Genomic DNA, 18,528 nt, shown 5'->3' with positions numbered 1-18,528 from the left:
AGGTTGTCTTGCTATGCAGACAAAATATTTCTGAAGTAGTCTGGGAACAGCCCTTTTTCAGACTCAGATACTTTTACTAATGAAGATTTTGCATACAAATGTAAATTTTCTTTATATAAGGACAGCTTTTCAAAGTTTCTCTTTTGTGATCAGTTTCTCCAAATAAGCTGGAAATATGCCTAATAACTATATTTTAGGGTGACATAGTTGTTCTTCCAAAGTCATAGTTTGATGTGGCTGTTTAAATTGTTTATTTGTTTTCTTTTTGTTGCCAGTCCTGGGGCTTGGACTCAGGACCTGAGCAGTGTCCCTGGCTTCTTTTTGCTGAAGGCTAGCACTCTACCTCTTGAGCCACACTGCCACTTTTGGCTTTTTTCTATATATGTGGTGCTGGGGAATTGAACCCAGGGCTTCATGTATATGAGGTGAGCACTTTACCACTAGGCCATATTCCCAGCCCCTCAGTTAAATTTTTGTAGTATAGAAATTAGGACTTATGTTAATATTCTAAATCCTAGGTTTAAAAAGAAAACTACTAGTTAGAGAAATGTACACTTAAATTATTCGTTATAATCTCTATGTGTTTATTATAGGAAATTAAGAGAATACAGAAAAGCATAAACAAAACAAGCAATCATGTGTGCTCTCACTTTTCAGAAATAACAGTACTTAATAGTGTTTTAGGCTTTGGAGATAAGAGACCCATGGATTCTCCTGCCCAGACTGGCTTCGAACCACTATTCTCAGATCTCAGCCTCCTGAATAGCTAGGATTACAAGTGTGAGCCAGTAGAGCTTGGCTCTTTTCTGTTTTTCTAGGAGCATACATTAACAGTATAAGGAGGTTTCATTTTGGTAACTCTATAACTCCATAGATATGGGTAGTGTACTTTAAACAAGTTCGCTCCCTCTAAGGTTCTGGGGCTTGGGTGCTGTCCCTGAGCTTTTTTGCTCAAAGCTAGCACTCTGCCACTTGAACCATAGCTCTGCTTCCAACTTTTTGATGGTTAATTACAGATGAGAATCTCACACTTTCCTGTCCAGGATGGCTTTCAACAGCGATCCTCAGGTTCCTGAGTAACTAGGATTACAGATGTGATTTACTGGTGCCCAGTCATATTCTGTAGTTTTTTTTAAAGTTGTTACTATTAAGGTGTTGTACAGAGGGAATACTATTTCACAATTCAGGTAATATGTACATTTCTCTTTTGGACAATGGCTCCCCTTCTTTTACTTTCCCTCAGTTTTCCCCTCCTGACTCCACCCAGAAGTTGCATAAGTCATTTTCTACATAGTGTATACTGACTATCATAATTGCATTTGTCATCCTTGGTCCTTCCCTTTCTGTACCCCTTCTTCTCCCTCCCCCTACTATGAAAAAGAAAAATAAAAAACCCAGAAATACACACATACACCAAAACTACAACTACTACCACTATTACCAACATAAATAACCCATGTTTCCATTTCCTGGAACTCATTTTGATAAAAGTATTTTACATTTCCAGGAGAGTTATGCCTTTGGATTCATATATATAGATAGATAGATATAGATATAGATCTATCTATATCTATATCTATCTATCTATATATCCCCTTCAGTCCTGGGCCTTGAACTTAGTGCCTGGGCACTGTCCCTGAGCCTCTCCATGCTCAAGGCTAGCCCTCTTCCACTTGAGCCACAGCTCCACTTCCAGCTTTTTCTGTTTATGTGGTACCGAGGAATCAAACCATGCATGCTAGGCAAGCACTCTTAACATTAAGCCACATTCCTAGTCCTCTAATATATTCCTAATCGCCCCCCCATATCGCCTTCTGATTTTTTGTTTTCACACCTTACTTTGAGATAGTTAAAACATAAATCACAATTGTGTGTGTGTGTGTGTGTGTGTGTGTGTGTGTGTGTGTGTATGTATGTATGTGTTTGTGCACCTGCCAGTCCTGGGGCTTGAATTCAGAGCCTGGACCCTGTCCCTGAAATTTTTGCTCAAAGCTACCACTCTACCACTTGAGCAATAGCTCCATTTCTGGAGTTTTGGTGGCTAATTGGAGATTGCCCTGGCTGTCTTTGAACCATGATCCTCAGTTCTCAGTCTTCGGAGTTGTTACGGTTATAGGGGTGAGCCACTGGCATCTGGCCTGGCCTTTGTTTTTTTATTTTTATGTGGTAACATCCAGCCAGGAAAAGTGTTAATGTAATACTACAATTTTTTTTCTCTGAGACTTTCAGCATTTAAAGGATTATATTTTATAGAAATCTGTTGTCATATATCCTTTGTATCTGGCCTGTAATAGATGCTTCAAAGCAGTGATTTTTAAGGTTCTTTTTGTTCACAGATTCCTTTGAAAACCTGGTGCAAATTGGATCTTGCCTCAGTTTGGCTTATTTGACATTACAGCCTGCCAGGATATTGTCCCTAAATCTTTTTTTTTTGCCAGTCCTGGGCCTTGGACTCAGGGCCTGAGCACTGTCCCTGGCTTTCTTTTTGCTCAAGGCTAGCACTCTGCCACTTGAGCCACAGCACCACTTCTGGCTGCTTTCTATATATGTGGTGCTGGGGAATCGAACCCAGGGCTTCATGTATACGAGGCAAGCACTCTTGCCACTAGGCCATATTCCCAGCCTCTTTTTAAAAATTTAAAAAAAATTGTTATTGTAAATGTGATGTACAGAGGCTATCCTCAAATCCGGAAAGAATAATTTTATCTTGGAGTTAGTCACTCCAGTGACAAAGATGCCACTTCTTTTTGTTTTGTTTTGTTTTTTTGTTTTTTTTTGGCCAGTCCTGGGCCTTGGACTCAGGGCCTAAGCACTGTCCCTGGCTTCCTTTTGCTCAAGGCTAGCACTCTGCCACTTGAGCCACAGCGCCACTTCTGGCCATTTTCTGTATATGTGGTGCTGGGGAATCGAACCCAGGGCCTCATGTATACGAGGCAAGCACTCTTGCCACTAGGCCATATTCCCAGCCCAAAGATGCCACTTCTTATATCCCATAAATACATCTTTTTTAGTTAATTCAAGTTTTTATTTTTATTTTTCTCATCCTGGGGCTTTAACTCAGGGCCTGAGTGTCACCCCTCAACTTTTTTGCTTAAGGCAGTGCTCTACCCCTTTAGGTACAGCTCCACTTCTGGCTTCTTGCTTCTTAATTAGAGATCAGAGTCTCATGGACTTTCCTGCCCAGGCTGACTTGGAACTTTGGTTCTCAGCTTCCTGAATAGCTAAGATTACAGGTCTGAGCCACTTGCACCAGCTCAGTTAATTCAAGTTTTAGAAGAGCATAGCCTTCCTGAGAAAGTATGCATGGAAAATACATTTTTAAAAATTAAATGTGGGGCTGGGAATATGGCCTAGTGGTAGAGTGCTTGCCTAGCATACATGAAGCCCTGGGTTCGATTCCTCAGCACCACATACATAGAAAAAGCCAGAAGAGGTGCTGTTGCTCAAGTAGTAGAGTGTCAGCCTTGAGCAAAAAGAAGACAGGGACAGTGCTCAGGCCCTGAGTTCAAGCCTCAGCACTGGCCAAAAAAAAAAAAAAAGAAATTAAATGTCTGTGAATTAAAAAAAAATCCTTACACTTTGTCCATAATTTGCCTGAGTATACAATTCTAGATGGAAATAATTTTCCCTTTAGAATTTGGAAGACATGGCTTTATTGTTTTCCAGTTCCCAATGTTGTTCTTGAAAAACCCAATCTATTCTTTGTATTCCCAATCTGTTCTTTGCAAGTACATCTTTCTTTCTGGAAATGTTTAGAATTTTCTTTTTGTTCCTGGCATTCTGAAATGTTTTGGGCTGTTTTTATCTATTGTATAGATCCTTGGAGAATACTTTCAGTTTGGAAATTCATGCCTTTTATTTGTGGGGTATTCTGTTGAATTCCTTTAGTGATAATTTCTTTTTTATTTTCTCTATTTTACTTTTATTAGATACTATTGTTTGCATTTAGACATTCTGAACTGACTAATTTTCCTATATTATTTTCTCCAATGATCGTTTTATTTGCTCTCCTGCTGTGGATGTTTGCTAAGAGTTCTCAAGTTTTTAAACACTTTTGTAATTCCCAAAGGCTTTTCCTTAGTGTTCTTTAAAAAAAAAATGCCAACATTTTAAATGTACTATATAGCATCTTTTTTTCCTGAGATATTTGTGATAGTAATTTTTTGTATACAGAAAAAAATATATATTTTTTTCTTTTTTTAAAATTTAATTTTATGGCTGGGGATATGGCCTAGTGGCAAAGAGTACTTGTCTCCTATACATGAGGCCCTGGTTCAATTCCCCAGCACCATATATACAGAAAACGGCCAGAAGTGGCGCTATGGCTCAAGTGGCAGAGTGCTAGCCTTGAGCAAAAAGAAGCCAGGGACAGTGCTCAGACCCTGAGTCCAAGCCCCAGGACTGGCCAAAAAAAAAAAATTTTTTTTTTAAATTTTATTGTCAAGGTGACATACAGAAGGGCTACAGTTATATGCATAAGGTAGTGAGTACATTTCTTGTCCATCTTGTTACCTCCTCGCTCATTTTTATCCCACCTTCCCTCTTCCCCCCCTAATTGTACAGTTAGTTTACAACATATTGTATCACTGTTGCATTGGTTTGCCTTTTATCCTTTGTCTCACCATTTTGATGGTCCCCTTCCCTTCCAAAATCAGATACCAAAATCAGATACAGTGACAACAAGAGCTAAAGCTTAGGGAAGAACAACACAAAAAAGTAAATAATTTCACATAGTACATTAAAAATAACAACAACAATGAAAAACCACGTTTTTCCATATCTTGGTTATATATATTTTTTGTCAGTCATGGGGCTTGAACTCAGGCCCTGGGTGCTATCCCTGAGCTCTTTTGCTCAAGGCTAGCTCTCATCACTTGAGCCTCAGTGCCACTTCCAGTTTTCTGGTGGTTAATTGGAGGCAAGAGTCTCATAGACTTTCCCGCCCAGGCTAGCTTTGAACTGTGATCCTCAGATCTCAGCCTCCTGAGTAGCTAGGATGACAAGTGTGAGCCACTAGCACTTGGCTAGGAAAATAGATTTTTTTTGGAAATGATACAGGCGGTGTGAGAGGGAGAATATATTTTACTAGCATGCCAAATTTATTTTATTTATTTATTTTTTTTGGGCCAGTCCTGCCCAGTCTGGCTTTGAACTGAGATTCTTAGTTCTTAGCTTCCTGAGTATTTAGTATTAGTGGCCTGGTTCCAGTGTTTTTTTTTTTTTTTTTTTTTTGGCCAGTCCTGGGACTTGGACTCAGGGCCTGAGCACTGTCCCTGGCTTCTTTGTGCTCAAGGCTAGCACTCTGCCACTTGAGCCACAGCGCCACTTCAGGCCGTTTTCTGTATATGTGGTGCTGGGGAACTGAACCCAGGGCCTCATGTATATGAGGCAAGCACTCTTGCCACTAGGCCATATCCCCAGCCCCAGTGTTTTTGTTTTTTTTAAGTATAATTACAGAGTTGTGCAATCAACCCATTAGCATTTACTCTGTGTCTCCTCACTCAAGGAATGAGACAAGAAACAAGTCTGTTTCTAGATTTGCTTATTTTGGATATTCTATTTAAATGAGATATAAAGGTTGTTCTCCCCGCCCCCCTCGCCCCTGCCCAATTCTGGGGCTTGAACTCAGTGCCTGGGTGCTGTCTCTGAGCTTTTGTGCTCAAGGCTAGCACTTTACCATTTGAATCATAGCTCTACTTCCAACTTTTTGGTGGTTAATTGCAGATAAGACTCTCATGGACTTTCCTGCCCAGGGTGGCTTTGAACTGTGATCCTCAGAGCTTAGCCTCCTAGTAGCAAGGATTACAGATGTGAGATGTGAGTTTTTAAAATCTTCTTAATAAATTAAAAATTTTAGGATAGTAGGAAAAAGAATTGGTTTAGGTGCAGTGCCTGGAAGATAATAAATAGGAGGAGGCAAGGCCTTAATAAAAGTAACATTTATATTAAAAGTACACACATACAAACCTATAAGAATCTGATAAATAAAGTATGTTGACCAAAAAAAGAACAAAACTGCCTCCAGGGGAAATCAAAGGAGTTACAGATGGTTTCTTAATTTTCCATTGAGAAGTTTGGTGGGCAGCTTTCTTGGGTTAGTGTTGTAGGAGGGGCCTCTGTTGACTTGCAGAGTGTGTACTTATGTGTATGCCACTGGGGCCACTGTCTCTTTTTTACTATGTAGTCCATGCTTGCTTCAAACGTGATCTTTTTGCCCTATCTTTCTGAATACTATTAAAGGAGTGTGTGCATAGCTAGTAAAATTTTGCAGAATTATAGCATACTACCAGAATTAAGGTATTTGTACTGGTATAGTCAAGATACATAATAGTTCTATTATGGAGGTTGCTCTTTTATATCTACTGTCTTTCCTTTTTTTTTTTTTTTTTGTTCGTTGCTTTTGTTTTTTCACCCTAAAGTGTGTGTGTGTGTGTGTTTAAGATGCTAGGGATTGAAGAGTCTAGTATGTGCTAGGCAAGCCCTTTCACCACTGAGCTATACCTCTAGCCCTTGTTATTTCCTTTTTTGTGCTGGTCCTGGGTCTTGACCACAGAGCCTAGGTACTGTCCTTGAGCTTTTTTTTTTTTTCCCCTCAAGGCTAGTTACACTTGATCCATAGCTCCATTTCTGGCTTTTGGTGGTTTTATGGAAATAAGAGTCTCATGGATTTTCTTGCCTGGGTTGGCTTTGAACCCAGATCTTCAGATTTCAGCCATCTAAGTAGCCAGGATTACAGAAATAAGCTACTGATGACCAACTTCCTTTTACTTTTTAAATTCTTTATAGGGTGGCTGATATGAATGTGGTTTGTTCCCAAGGCCCTTGTTCTTCTTTACTAATGAGCTGCTTCATCCAAGGGTGGATAAAGGTCAGATTAAATTGTACACTTCCCCTTGGAGTTACTTTACTGTGCTTTTTGTGCTGGTCCCATCTAATTCATAGGACTTTTATATAAAATTGGCACCCCAAGAGGCACCTGTACTCAGGACAAAATTTGCTTTCCTCAGCATGTTCAAAGAAGGGGCAGGGTGGAGGGAGGAGACAGAGGTTCTAACCATCACTTCTCTCTCCTCTTCAGCCGTACTCTAGATGGGCTTTCATGCTCACCTCTGCTCTACTCTTTTTTTTTTTTTTGGCCAGTCCTGGGCCTTGGACTCAGGGCCTGAGCACTGTCCCTGGCTTCTTCCCGCTCAAGGCTAGCACTCTGCCACTTGAGCCACAGCGCCGCTTCTGGCCGTTTTTTCTGTATATGTGGTGCTGGGGAATCGAACCTAGGGTCTCGTGTATCCGAGGCAGGCACTCTTGCCACTAGGCTATATCCCCAGCCCCTCTGCTCTACTCTTGATCCCATGGCTGTATGGGTTCTTCCCTACTCAGCCCCTGGTTTTATCATCTGAATACATGGCATATCTTAGGGGAACCTCACAGCAGTCTAAGGAAGACAGCTTTTTCCAGGAGCTTTCATATATTACAGTGGTAGTTGGCTTGATTCTTGTATATGTTCAGATATATGTATTGAACTGAGGTGATTTTCTAGGTGAGTTAGGAAGAAATGTGCAAATTCACAACTAAAAATGAAGAAGCCTAGGAGGAAGAGATAGTTATCTTCTTTCAGAACTGAAGGCAGTTTAAAAATACATTCCGAGAATTTCAGACTGTAGACTAGACCATTATGTCAGCTACTTGCTGCTTAATTACTGAGTATAGCAAGGCGGGCCTTCCATGGGTGGCTCCTAGCAGGTGCTGCCCAAGCACTGAGAACTAGTTTTACTTTAGCTTTTGCCAGCTATTTGTTGATTTTGCTAGGCTTCTTGAGTAAACATTATCAAATATACTTTGAGAGAACATATGCTTAAAAAGAAAGTTTCTGAAGAATCAGTTTGGAAGAAGGGATCAAGAAGTAAGAAGAACTGAAATTTGTTTTACTAATGAAGAAGGTTGGGTTTTATCAGAAATTGAAAATTACTAATTAACGAGCTGCTTTTTCCAAGGATGGACAAAAGCTCAGGTTAAATTAAGGAGAGACTTTAATTATTAACTAAATAACTCTGTCTGGAACTACTATCTTTTGGAACAGATAACTTAGAATTATTATAAACCCTTTTAGTTAAAAAAATAGAAGGGCACTGGGAATGTGGCTTAATGGTAGAGTATTTGCCTAACATGCATGAAATTTCTGGGTTCAATTCTTCAGTACCACGTAAATAGAAAATGCTGGAAGTGGTGCTGTGGCTCAAGTGGTAGAGTGCTAGCCTTGAGCAAAAGATCATGGACAGTGCCCAGGCCCTAAGTACAAGCCCCAGGACTGGCAAAAAATACATACATACAAGAAACCTGTGCTGTCCCCCTTGAATGCATTAGGGTGAGGGACTTTCTGACTTTCTGCCCATGTCATTCTGTGATGAACTGGTCATCTGTCTTAATAATCATTAGCTCACTTGAATTCCAAACCTCTTTAGAAAAACTAGTTGGAACAGAATTCTGTCAGCTATAGCACATAAAAAGGATTCTGTGTAAGTGTGCTCTGATTGTATACCACATAGCTGAAGATCTGAATCCTCCCAGATAATAACTTTGATGGCTTGAGTATGTTCTTTTTCTTGTGCATTTGACAGTAAGATCCTTGGTGGAAGACACATTGTCATCTCTATCCCCAAGTACTACCAGGTTCCCTTATATAATATGACTATTCAACAAATAAGGTATAATTAAATTAAATTGTCCTTGATTAAGTTTTCTGTATATTTTTATGATATGTAGTAAGTTATTATTTTATTTGTATTTTTTTAGTTATTAGGGAGTTGTACAAAGGTGTTACAATTTCATAAGTCAGATAATGAGTACATTACAATGTTATCCATTCCTTTATCTTCCCCTTAAAATTATTTTAAACTATTTAGCTGGAATTAATTTGCCTCTCATTTCCTAAACCCACTAGGAAAATAATATTTTGGGGTATGTTATTTCAGAGCAAACCCTAATGATGTTATAGTAACTTCGTATCAATTTACTTCTTTATTATATCCTGTTGTAATGTTTTTCAAACTATGAATGATGACTGTGAATGTAGGCCTGCAAGCATTATTTTTTGTTTTAATAGTATAGAGTAGAAAATAGGAGAGGGCCTCAATAGTAAGGGTAAGTTTTGTTTTATAAAATTTTTTATTTTAGGTAAATTTACATATACACATAAATGTATGTGTTGTTTTATGTTGTAAAATGTGTTTTGTAATGGAGTCATGGTCAAAATTTAAGTAACACTGCTTTATTGTAATACTCTGTTATTTCGTTTATCATATAGCATTATGCCAGTACATTCAGGCTTCTAAAGCCAGGGATGGTGCCAGCCCTTTCATTTCAAGTACGACTGAAGGTAAAAGAACAAACAAACCAACCTGAGAACACCCAAAGCTTTCTGGTGGTTCTTACCTGTGTCTCTCCAATAGCATTTTGTGTCCTTTGGCCTTCTAACCTTCCTGTGCTTTTTTGACAGTAGATTTTCATATTGGCATCCCTCTAGGTGGTGGGTTCTCTGGTTCTTTCCTCCTCATGTTAATGTTCTAAGTTCAGTATACTGTTTGAAGAGCGAAAAGGGAGAAACAGGAGAATTCTAGATATTTCAATAATTCTGTACTCATTATATTTACCCTCAAATCTGTTTCCTTTATGTTTTTGTATATATTTTCATTCTCAGGAAACTTTTTGTTATATAAATGGATAGTTTTTCCTAGGTATGCTAATTTTATATTTTCAGTTGACTTTAACCAACTACTGTGGCTTTCAGTGGGGAAAAGATGAATAATCCTTTATAATCATTTGTACTTTCTCCCCTCTATTTCAAGAAAATTAATATTTTGTAGAAATATTAACAAATATTTCTTTTTAATAATATTTGATTTAAAGAGAAGCAGAGATAGCTAATAGTGTCTACTATTAACCATGCTACACTTTTTCAGCTTCTTTACTGACATGTTAACATTTTAGTATCTTTTCTATTCTTAAATGTTTGGCATACTAACTTCCTTGCCTTCATTTCTGTATTTGCTGGACTACCAAGTTAAAACATTCCTAACACTATGGTTTAAAGGACTTTGTGGAGATGATGTGTTTTATTCTTTTTTTTTTTTACAGGAGAAAATTTTGAGCAGACACCATTGAGACGAACATTCAAATCTAAGGTCCTTGCCCGATATCCTGAGAATGTTGAATGGAATCCCTTTGACCAAGATGCAGTGGGAATGGTTAGTATTTTATAGCTACAGATATGAGATAGTTTACAAATAATTTATAGTAGGATTATGAGTCCAGCTGTGGTAGCAGTTTTTTCATCAAGTACCAATAACTTTTGAAGAAGGAGTTATATATATTGCATATATTGTATTTTGTGAGTCTTTCAAATATTGAAAATATGTTAAAAATCACATGTTTCTGCTATGTAAATATATATGTATATATATATATAGTATTGATTTAGTGAGCTTATTTTGGAATACTAAGCTATTGATTACTTTTTACATCAAGAATACATTATGAATGAAGTTTAAAGTAATTTTCTCTCTTTCTTTTTTTTTGTTTAGTCTTGGGACTTGAACTCAGGCCTGTGTATTGTGCTGTGCTATCCCTGAGTTGTTTTTTGTTCAAGGCTAGTGCTCTATACTTTGAGCCACAGTGCTACTTTGGTTTTCTGGTGGTTAATTGGAGAGAAGTCTCATAGACATTCTTGCCCAGACTGTTTGGAACTGTGATCCTCTGATCTCAGCCTCCTGAGTAGTTAGGGTTACAGGTGTGAGCCATCAGCACCCTCCTTAAAGTAGTTCTCCCCGCCCCTCCCCCCCCCCCCCAGTCCTGGGGCCTGAATTCAGGGCCAGAGCACTGTTCCTGAGCTTCTTTTGCTCAAGGCTAGTACTCTACTACTTGAGCCATAGTGCCTCTTCTGGCTTTTTCTGTTTATGTGGTACTGAGGAATCGAACCCAGGGCTTCATACATACTAGGCAAGCACTCTACCACTAAGCCACATTCCCAGCTCTAAAATAGTTTTTCTTATTCTGTATTGTTTATATATAAGTCTTATTTCAGATACTGTCATTTTGTTGTTGCTGTTGGTCCTGGGGCTTCAACTCTGGGCCTGGGTGCTGTTTCTGAGCTTCTTTTGCTCAAGGCTACGCTCTACCACTTGAGCCATAGCACCACTTCCTGATTTTTCTGAATAGTCTGTTGAAGAAAGGAGTCTCAAAGTCCTGGGGCTTGGACTCAGTGCCTAAGCACTGTCCCTGGCTTCTTTTTGCTCAAGGCTAGCACTCTACCACTTGAGCCATAGCTCCATTTCCAGCTTTTATGGTGCCTAATTAGAGGTAAGAGTCTGAGGACTTTGCTACCTGGGCTGGCTTTGAACTGCTGTCCTCAGATCTCAGTCTTCTGAGTAGCTAGGATTATAGGTGTGAGCTACCAGAGCCCTGCTTTAGGCTTTCTTTTTATATGTTTGTGCATTTTCTTCTTGTCCCTAAAATTTCCTAATTTTTATATTACTTGATAAACTTTTAGTATCACCTCGTATCTGAAGTTTTTTTTCCTGCAGTTCCCATGCTGAATTATCTTTTAAGTATTTTCTAGTGTTTTTCATATACTTTGATGTAGATAACTGTATATTAACTGTACTGTAATTTTGTTTACATGTGTATTGCATTAGAATAGGAAAGCTTTAAGGCAGGTATATATCCAGCACAGTAAGTGCTAGATAGATATATAGACAATGTATCCTGAAGATGACTAGCAGTGAGTGTTCTCACTGCTTGTCCTGTTTCTTTTGCAGCTGTGCATGCCCAAAGGGCTGGCATTCAAGACCCAGGCTGATCCTAGGGAGCCCCAGTTCCATGCCTTTATTATCACACGAGAGGATGGCTCTCGAACATTTGGGTTTGCCCTCACATTTTATGAAGAAGTGACTAGCAAGCAGATCTGCAGTGCAATGCAGACCCTGTACCACATGCACAATGCTGAGTATGATGTCCTACACACTCCTGTGGCCGATGGTGGAGACCAGTGTGGCATGGAAGATGGGGAAGGCACTCCTGGGACCAAGCTGCAGCGCTTCAACTCATATGACATTAGCCGGGATACTCTCTATGTCTCTAAGTGTATTTGCCTCATCACACCCATGTCCTTCATGAAGGCATGCCGGAGTGTACTGGAACAGCTTCACCAGGCAGTTACTTCACCTCAGCCCCCTCCTCTGCCTCTTGAGAGCTACATATACAACGTACTTTATGAGGTGCCACTCCCACCTCCTGGCCGGTCCTTGAAATTTTCTGGGGTTTATGGGCCAATAATTTGCCAGAGACCAAGTACCAATGAGCTTCCCTTATTCGACTTTCCTGTCAAAGAAGTCTTTGAACTGCTTGGGGTGGAGAATGTCTTTCAGCTTTTTACTTGTGCCCTTCTGGAGTTTCAAATTCTGCTCTACTCACAGCGTAAGTCAGTACTTATTAGAGTTCTCTGCATAGGATTTGTATAGTACTCATATAGGATCTCCCTGCTTTCCATATTCACATACAGTGGGTTTGACTATAAAAGTCAAAAGTGAGATCTTTTGCAAGTAGGTGGCAAATTGATGTAACATGACAGAGCTAGCATTTCTGGTTGGCCTTCTGTTAAGCACTCCAGGTTGGGCGGACAACTCTGTCTACTGATGTCCCTTTTGATTGAAGCTGAAAGCAGAAATAACTGGTGCTCTACCACCTGAGCCATACTTCCAACCCTCTCAAGTTATTTCTATTCCTTTCTCAGACTGATGGTAAAAGCAAGAATTCAAAAAGGATGATCTTTTACATTTTGAAAATATGAGCTGTTTGTTCTTTCTGTTCTTTATTTAAATGAGAGAGAAAGAGAGAGAGAGAGAGAGAGTGTGTGTGTGTGTGTGTGTGTGTGTGTGTGTGTGTGTATGTATGTATGTATGAGGGCCTAGATGTTGTCCCTTAGCTTTTTTAGTCAAGCCTGCCAGTCTATCACTTGAACCACAGCCCCACTTCTGGCTTTTTGGTGTTTAATTGGAGGTAAGAACCTCATGGACTTCCTTGCCTGGGCTGGCTTTGAACCATGATCCTCAGCTCTTAGCTCCCTGAATCGATAGGATAACAGATGTGAGCCACTGGCTGTCCAGCAAATTTGACTAATTAGTAAGGTGAGATAAGAAGGAAACAGATGCTTATTAAATGAACCAGATAAGTGTCATAAAATTCATTTATTCTGTTTGTATTTATCGAGTACCTGTGTACCATGAATTGTTTTAAGGGCTAGAGATACAGTGATGGACAAAAATAGAGAAAAATCTTTTTTGCAGTGGAACTTACATTTTAGTGGGACAAGAGGAAGTAATTAAACAAAATATACAGTGTGGAAAGTAGTTAATAAGGAGGTCTGAAGAAAATAAAACAGGGAAAGGGATAGTATTTGGGAAATAAAAATTCCCAGTTTATTCTTTTTTCTTTTTTTTTTACTTTAAAGAAATTATTATTATAAAGGTGATGTACAGAGGGGTTACAGTTATATAAGTCAGGTAAAAAGTACATTTCTTTGTGTACAGTGTCACCCCTTCCCTCACTGTCTCCCAGTTTTCCTCCCATCACCACCCACAAGTTGTATAGTTCATATAGTGTCTAGACATAGTGTCTAGGGAGTACCATTGCTACATTCCATGTGTCCCTTCATTTCTGTGCTTCCCCTTATCCTACCAAAGACAGATAAATGAACAAAGAACACAAAAAGAAAAGCAAACAAAAACAGCAACAAAGAAAAAAAAAGCTCATTTTCATTTCCTGGAGTTCATTTCTATTTTTATTTTGCCAGTCCTGGGGCTTGAACTCAGGGCCTAAGCACTGTCCCTGATTTCTTTTTGCTCAAGGCTAGCACTCTGCCACTTGAACCACAATGCCACTTCTGGCCTTTTCCATATATGTGGTGCTGCGGAAGTTGAACCCAGGGTTTCATGTATACGAGGCAAGCACTCTTGCCACTAGGCCATATTCCCAGCCCATTTCTATAAATATTATTTTATATGATAAACTTCACATAGGCGTTACACCTTTATGTTCCTGTAGCATAATTATCAAATTTAGGAAATTCAACATTGATGCAATACTATATTCTAGCTTCATTTTTGTGAATGTTTCTTAAAATAATTTTTAAAATTCCTGATCTGAGATCTAGTTCAGTAACGTGCATTGTTTTAGTTGTCAGTTTCTGAGCTTTTTAGGTATTTATCTTTCTTGACAGTAGTGTCCTTTCTGTTCTTGTTTTTGGGGTTGAACTCAGGGTCTTGCACTTGATAGACCGGCACTCTACCACTTGAGCCATTCCCTCTCTTCCTTTTTTCTTTAGTTTTTTGAGGATAAGGTCTTGTGATGCATTCGTGCCAAGGCAGGCCAAGATCCTCTTGTTTAGGTTTCCTGCATTGCTGAGATGACAGGCTTGGACTAACATGCTATTTGTTGAGAACAGGGTCTCATTAACCTTTACTAGGGCTGCCCTTGAATTGGAGTCTTCCCTAAATCTGTCTTCTAAGTACTAGGATTGAAGGCATGAGCCTTTACACGTGGGGACATTGACATCCCTGTAATCCTAGCTACTCAGGAGCCTGAGATCTAAGGATTTTGGTTCAAAGCCAGCCTACACAAAAAAGTCCAATAAGACTCTTATTTCCAATTAACCACCAAAAAAAAAAGTTAGAAATTCTGTAGTGGCTCAAAGTGGTAAAGCACTAGCTTGGAGCACATAGCTCAGAGACAGTGTCCAGGCAGAGTTCAATTCCCAGGAATAGCACATGTGCACAAGTGCATGCATGCCCATGCACGCACAAACACACACAGAGCTTTACTACTGTGCAAAAGTGTCGGAGAGGCAAATGAGCCTGTTTTGGTTTCATTGCTTCAGTAGAGCCCCATACCACTGTTCTTTGTGGTTATAGTTCTAGCTTTTCCCCCTACCCTTTCTACTTAAGAGAATTTTCTTAACATATTCTGAGATAGTTAGTATCTGAAGCAAGGTGCTATTATTTCTTCTATATTCGATTTTATTACTAGCTGGAGTTGTGTGTGTGGCTATGTGGGGTGTGGTATTTCAACTTGTGGTCTACCAGTCTCTTGAATTTCTGATACAAGGAAATCATATTAAGCATATCTTTGTATTTTATCTTGATCTTTCTGCATGTGAAATTGTATTGAAGGTTTAACTTAGTATTTAGGAAGTGCTGCATTTTTGACTGTTTGGTTTGAATGTCTGCTTTTTTTTTTTCAACCTAGATTACCAGAGACTGATGACTGTGGCGGAGACGATTACAGCTCTCATGTTTCCTTTCCAGTGGCAGCATGTCTATGTCCCTATTCTCCCGGCTTCTCTCCTGCATTTCTTAGATGCTCCAGTTCCATACCTGATGGGCTTGCATTCCAATGGCCTGGATGACCGGTCAAAGCTGGAGCTTCCCCAAGAGGTGAGACCCTGAGTATTTGTGCCTCTAGTTGCCATCCAGTGTTTGGAAGACAAAGCTCTTGAGATGAGCTTACCATGTTGTCACTAAACTTATTTCCATTTATTTTGGGAGGTATGAATAACCTTTCAGAGAAAAAGTTAAAAAAATGAACATTAAATACAATTTATATCATTCCAGAGATACTTATCATCTTTATCACTTGACTTACATACATTATTCATTCATTCTCTTTTTGCACTGCTGCTGATTATTATTATTATTATTGTATTTCTTTTTTAGAACATGTCTTGCTAGCACAGGGTCACCTTAAATTGTGATCCTCTTGCCACAACCTCTGGAGGCTGGATTATAGGTATACAGGTGTCTATCACTGTGCCTGGCTGAGTTGCCTTTTTCCTGGACATATTTTCAATCATGCTTTTTTTTTTTTTTTTTTTTTTGCCAGTCCTGGGCCTTGGGCTCAGGGCCTGAGCACTGTCCCTGACTTCTTTTTGCTCAAGGCTAGCACTCTGCCACTTGGGCCAAGGCTAGCACTCTGCCACTTGAGCCACAGCACCACTTCTGGCTGTTTTCTATATATGTGGTGCTAGGGAATCGAACCCAGGGCTTCATGTATCTGAGGCGAGCGCTCTATCACTAGGCCATATTCCCAGCCCCTCAATCATGCTTTTTTGTTGTTGTTATTGTTGTTGTTGTTGTTGGTTGTGGGGCTTGAGCTCAGGGCCTAGGTGTTGTCTTTGAGCCTCTTTGTGCTCAAAGCTAGTGCTCTACCACTTGAGCCAAAGTACCACTTTTGGTTTTCTGGTGGTTAATTGGAAATAAGAGTGTCACAGACTTTCTTGCCTGGGCTATTTGGAACTGCGATCCTCAGATCTCAGCCTCCCGAGTAGCTAGGATCACAGGTGTGGGTCACCAGCTCCTGGCTAGCTTTGAAGTTTTCTAGTTCAAGATAAGGAAAACTGGGGGTAGGAATATGGCCTAGTGGCAAGAGTGCTTTCCTTGCATACATGAAGCCCTGGGTTTGATTCCTCAGCACACATATGTAGAAAAGGCCAGAAAGTGCTGTGGCTCAAGTGGCAGAGTGCTAGCCTTGAGCGAAAAAGAAACCAGGGACAGTGCTCAGGCCCTGAGCAGAACTGGTAAAGAAAAAAAAAAAAGATAAGGAAAACCTTGAGAAAATTATTCACCCCCTCCTTAAAAAAAAAAAGTTCTGGGGTTTGAGCTCAGGACTTCTTGTTTGCCAGGTAGCAGGCACTGTCCCATGCCTACAGCCATTTTTTGGGTTAGTTATTTTGAGATAGGATCTTTGTTGGTTTTTGCCTGGGTTCCATGTGAGCCACCAGCATCGGGCACAGCTGGTTTTCTTTTTATTTATTTAGTCCATTGTAGGGCTTGAACTCTGAGCTTAGGTGCCTTCAAACTCAAGCCTAGTGCTCTACCACTTTGAGCCACAGCTTCACTTCGGTTTTCTGGTGGTTAATTGGAGGTAAGAGTCTGCTGGGGCTGGCTTTAAACTGCAATCCTCAGATCTCAGCCTCTCCTGAGTAGCTAGGATTACAGATGTGAGCCACCAGTGCCCAGCCACAGCTGATTTTCTAAAGGAGTGAAGTACCCTGAAGGGTAGACACAATGAAGGTAGACTAGAAGTGTCATTGAAGCAATTTTGAGATGTCTAAAGAAATGATACATATTTCTACAAAGTACAATATAAAACAAAAATTATTTCAAATTTTGTTACCCATAGTTAATTAATTTTAGTATTTTGGTTGACTTTTTTTATTAATTAAATTTTGTTGACAAGGTGTTGTGCAAAAGGGGTATAGTTACATAAGGCAGTGAGTACATTTCTTGTGATATCTTACACCCTTGTTTTTCTTTCCCTTCCCTAGATCAGGTAGGCATATATATAATTCCCAGTGTTTTGGTTGACATTTTTAAACTATGTGGTGTCTTTAAACTCTAGTATTAGAAGAAGTTTTGCAATAAGACTAGCAACATTTACCTGGGTTGTATAAGGGAGCATCATCACAGTAGGGCAGTCTTGGTTTAGAAAATAGACTTTCTTCAGAACAACAGAGAATATACAGTTCCTAGTACTGCCCCCACCCCTAAATCATAGTTCATTAGTTGCTGCCCCATCTTTGGGCATTAGAACTTTGTAGAAAGCCCTTTGTTCTTTTTTTATACCATCACATGAGCTTAGCACTCTGAGCAAGTCAGGGTGCTGAGTTGCCTTTGTGAGGTATCCTTTGTCCTCTGCCTCTCTTTGGGGTTTCGTTGTCTGAATCTACATTTATCTCAGGAAGGAAGCAAAAAGACATTAGAGTAGAATGGTAGAAGGGGGTGTTACATTTTTTTGGTCTTAGATTCTGTTTTCTCTTTGTTCTCCTTTCCCCCCACCCCCTTTGTATGTTTGTGTGTGTGTGTGTGTGTGTGTGTGTGTGTGTGTGTGTCTGTCTGTCTGTCTGTCTGTCTGTCTGTCTGTCCATTTGTCCTGAATTCAAGGCCTGGGTCCTGCCCCTGAGCTTTCATGCTCAAGGACAGTGCTCTACAGCTTGAGCCACAGCATCACTTCCAGGTTTTTGGATGGTTAATTGGAAATAAGACTCTCATGGACTTTTCTGCCTGGGCTGGCTTCGAACTGCAATCTTCAGGTCTCAGTTTTCTGGTAGCTAGGATTATAGGTGTGAGTCATCAGCACCTAGCTTTAATTTTTGGCCCCTTTCAGGATACTTTTGCCGGTCCTGGGGCTTGAATTCAGGGCCTGAGCACTGTCCCTGAGCTTCTTTTGCTCAAGGCTTATGCTTTACTGCTTGAGCTACAGTGCCACTTCTGACCTTTTCTGTTTGTGTGTTACTGAGGAATCGAACACAGGGCTTCATGCATGCTAGGCAAGCAATCTGCCACTAAGCCACATTCCCAGCCCCCAGGCCACTCTTTTAATAGTTTTTTCCATTAATCTGAGAACAGAGCTTTCCTTCAGTAAATAAGGATATAGTGGGTTGAGGTGGGGGGAGGAGGTGGCTGTGATTTAGTGTTAGGAACT

General features: G+C 39.9%; 1 protein-coding gene across 2 annotated transcripts in view; it reads left to right on the top strand.

Annotated features, from left to right (window-relative positions):
• Dennd5a (DENN domain containing 5A) overlaps window positions 1-18,528 on the top strand; it is an 87,919-nt gene that overhangs the window by 23,997 nt on the left and 45,394 nt on the right. For both annotated transcript variants that reach the window (XM_048359577.1, XM_048359578.1), the window contains exons 2-5: window positions 9,302-9,373; window positions 10,132-10,241; window positions 11,811-12,468; window positions 15,295-15,482. In XM_048359577.1, coding sequence (XP_048215534.1) covers window positions 9,302-9,373; window positions 10,132-10,241; window positions 11,811-12,468; window positions 15,295-15,482 — 1,028 coding nt within the window. The remainder of the gene's footprint in view (window positions 1-9,301; window positions 9,374-10,131; window positions 10,242-11,810; window positions 12,469-15,294; window positions 15,483-18,528) is intronic.

Source organism: Perognathus longimembris, chromosome 13 (assembly GCF_023159225.1).
Source record: "Perognathus longimembris pacificus isolate PPM17 chromosome 13, ASM2315922v1, whole genome shotgun sequence".
NCBI lineage: Eukaryota > Metazoa > Chordata > Mammalia > Rodentia > Heteromyidae > Perognathus > Perognathus longimembris.
This window is presented reverse-complemented; position numbering and strand designations above follow the sequence as displayed.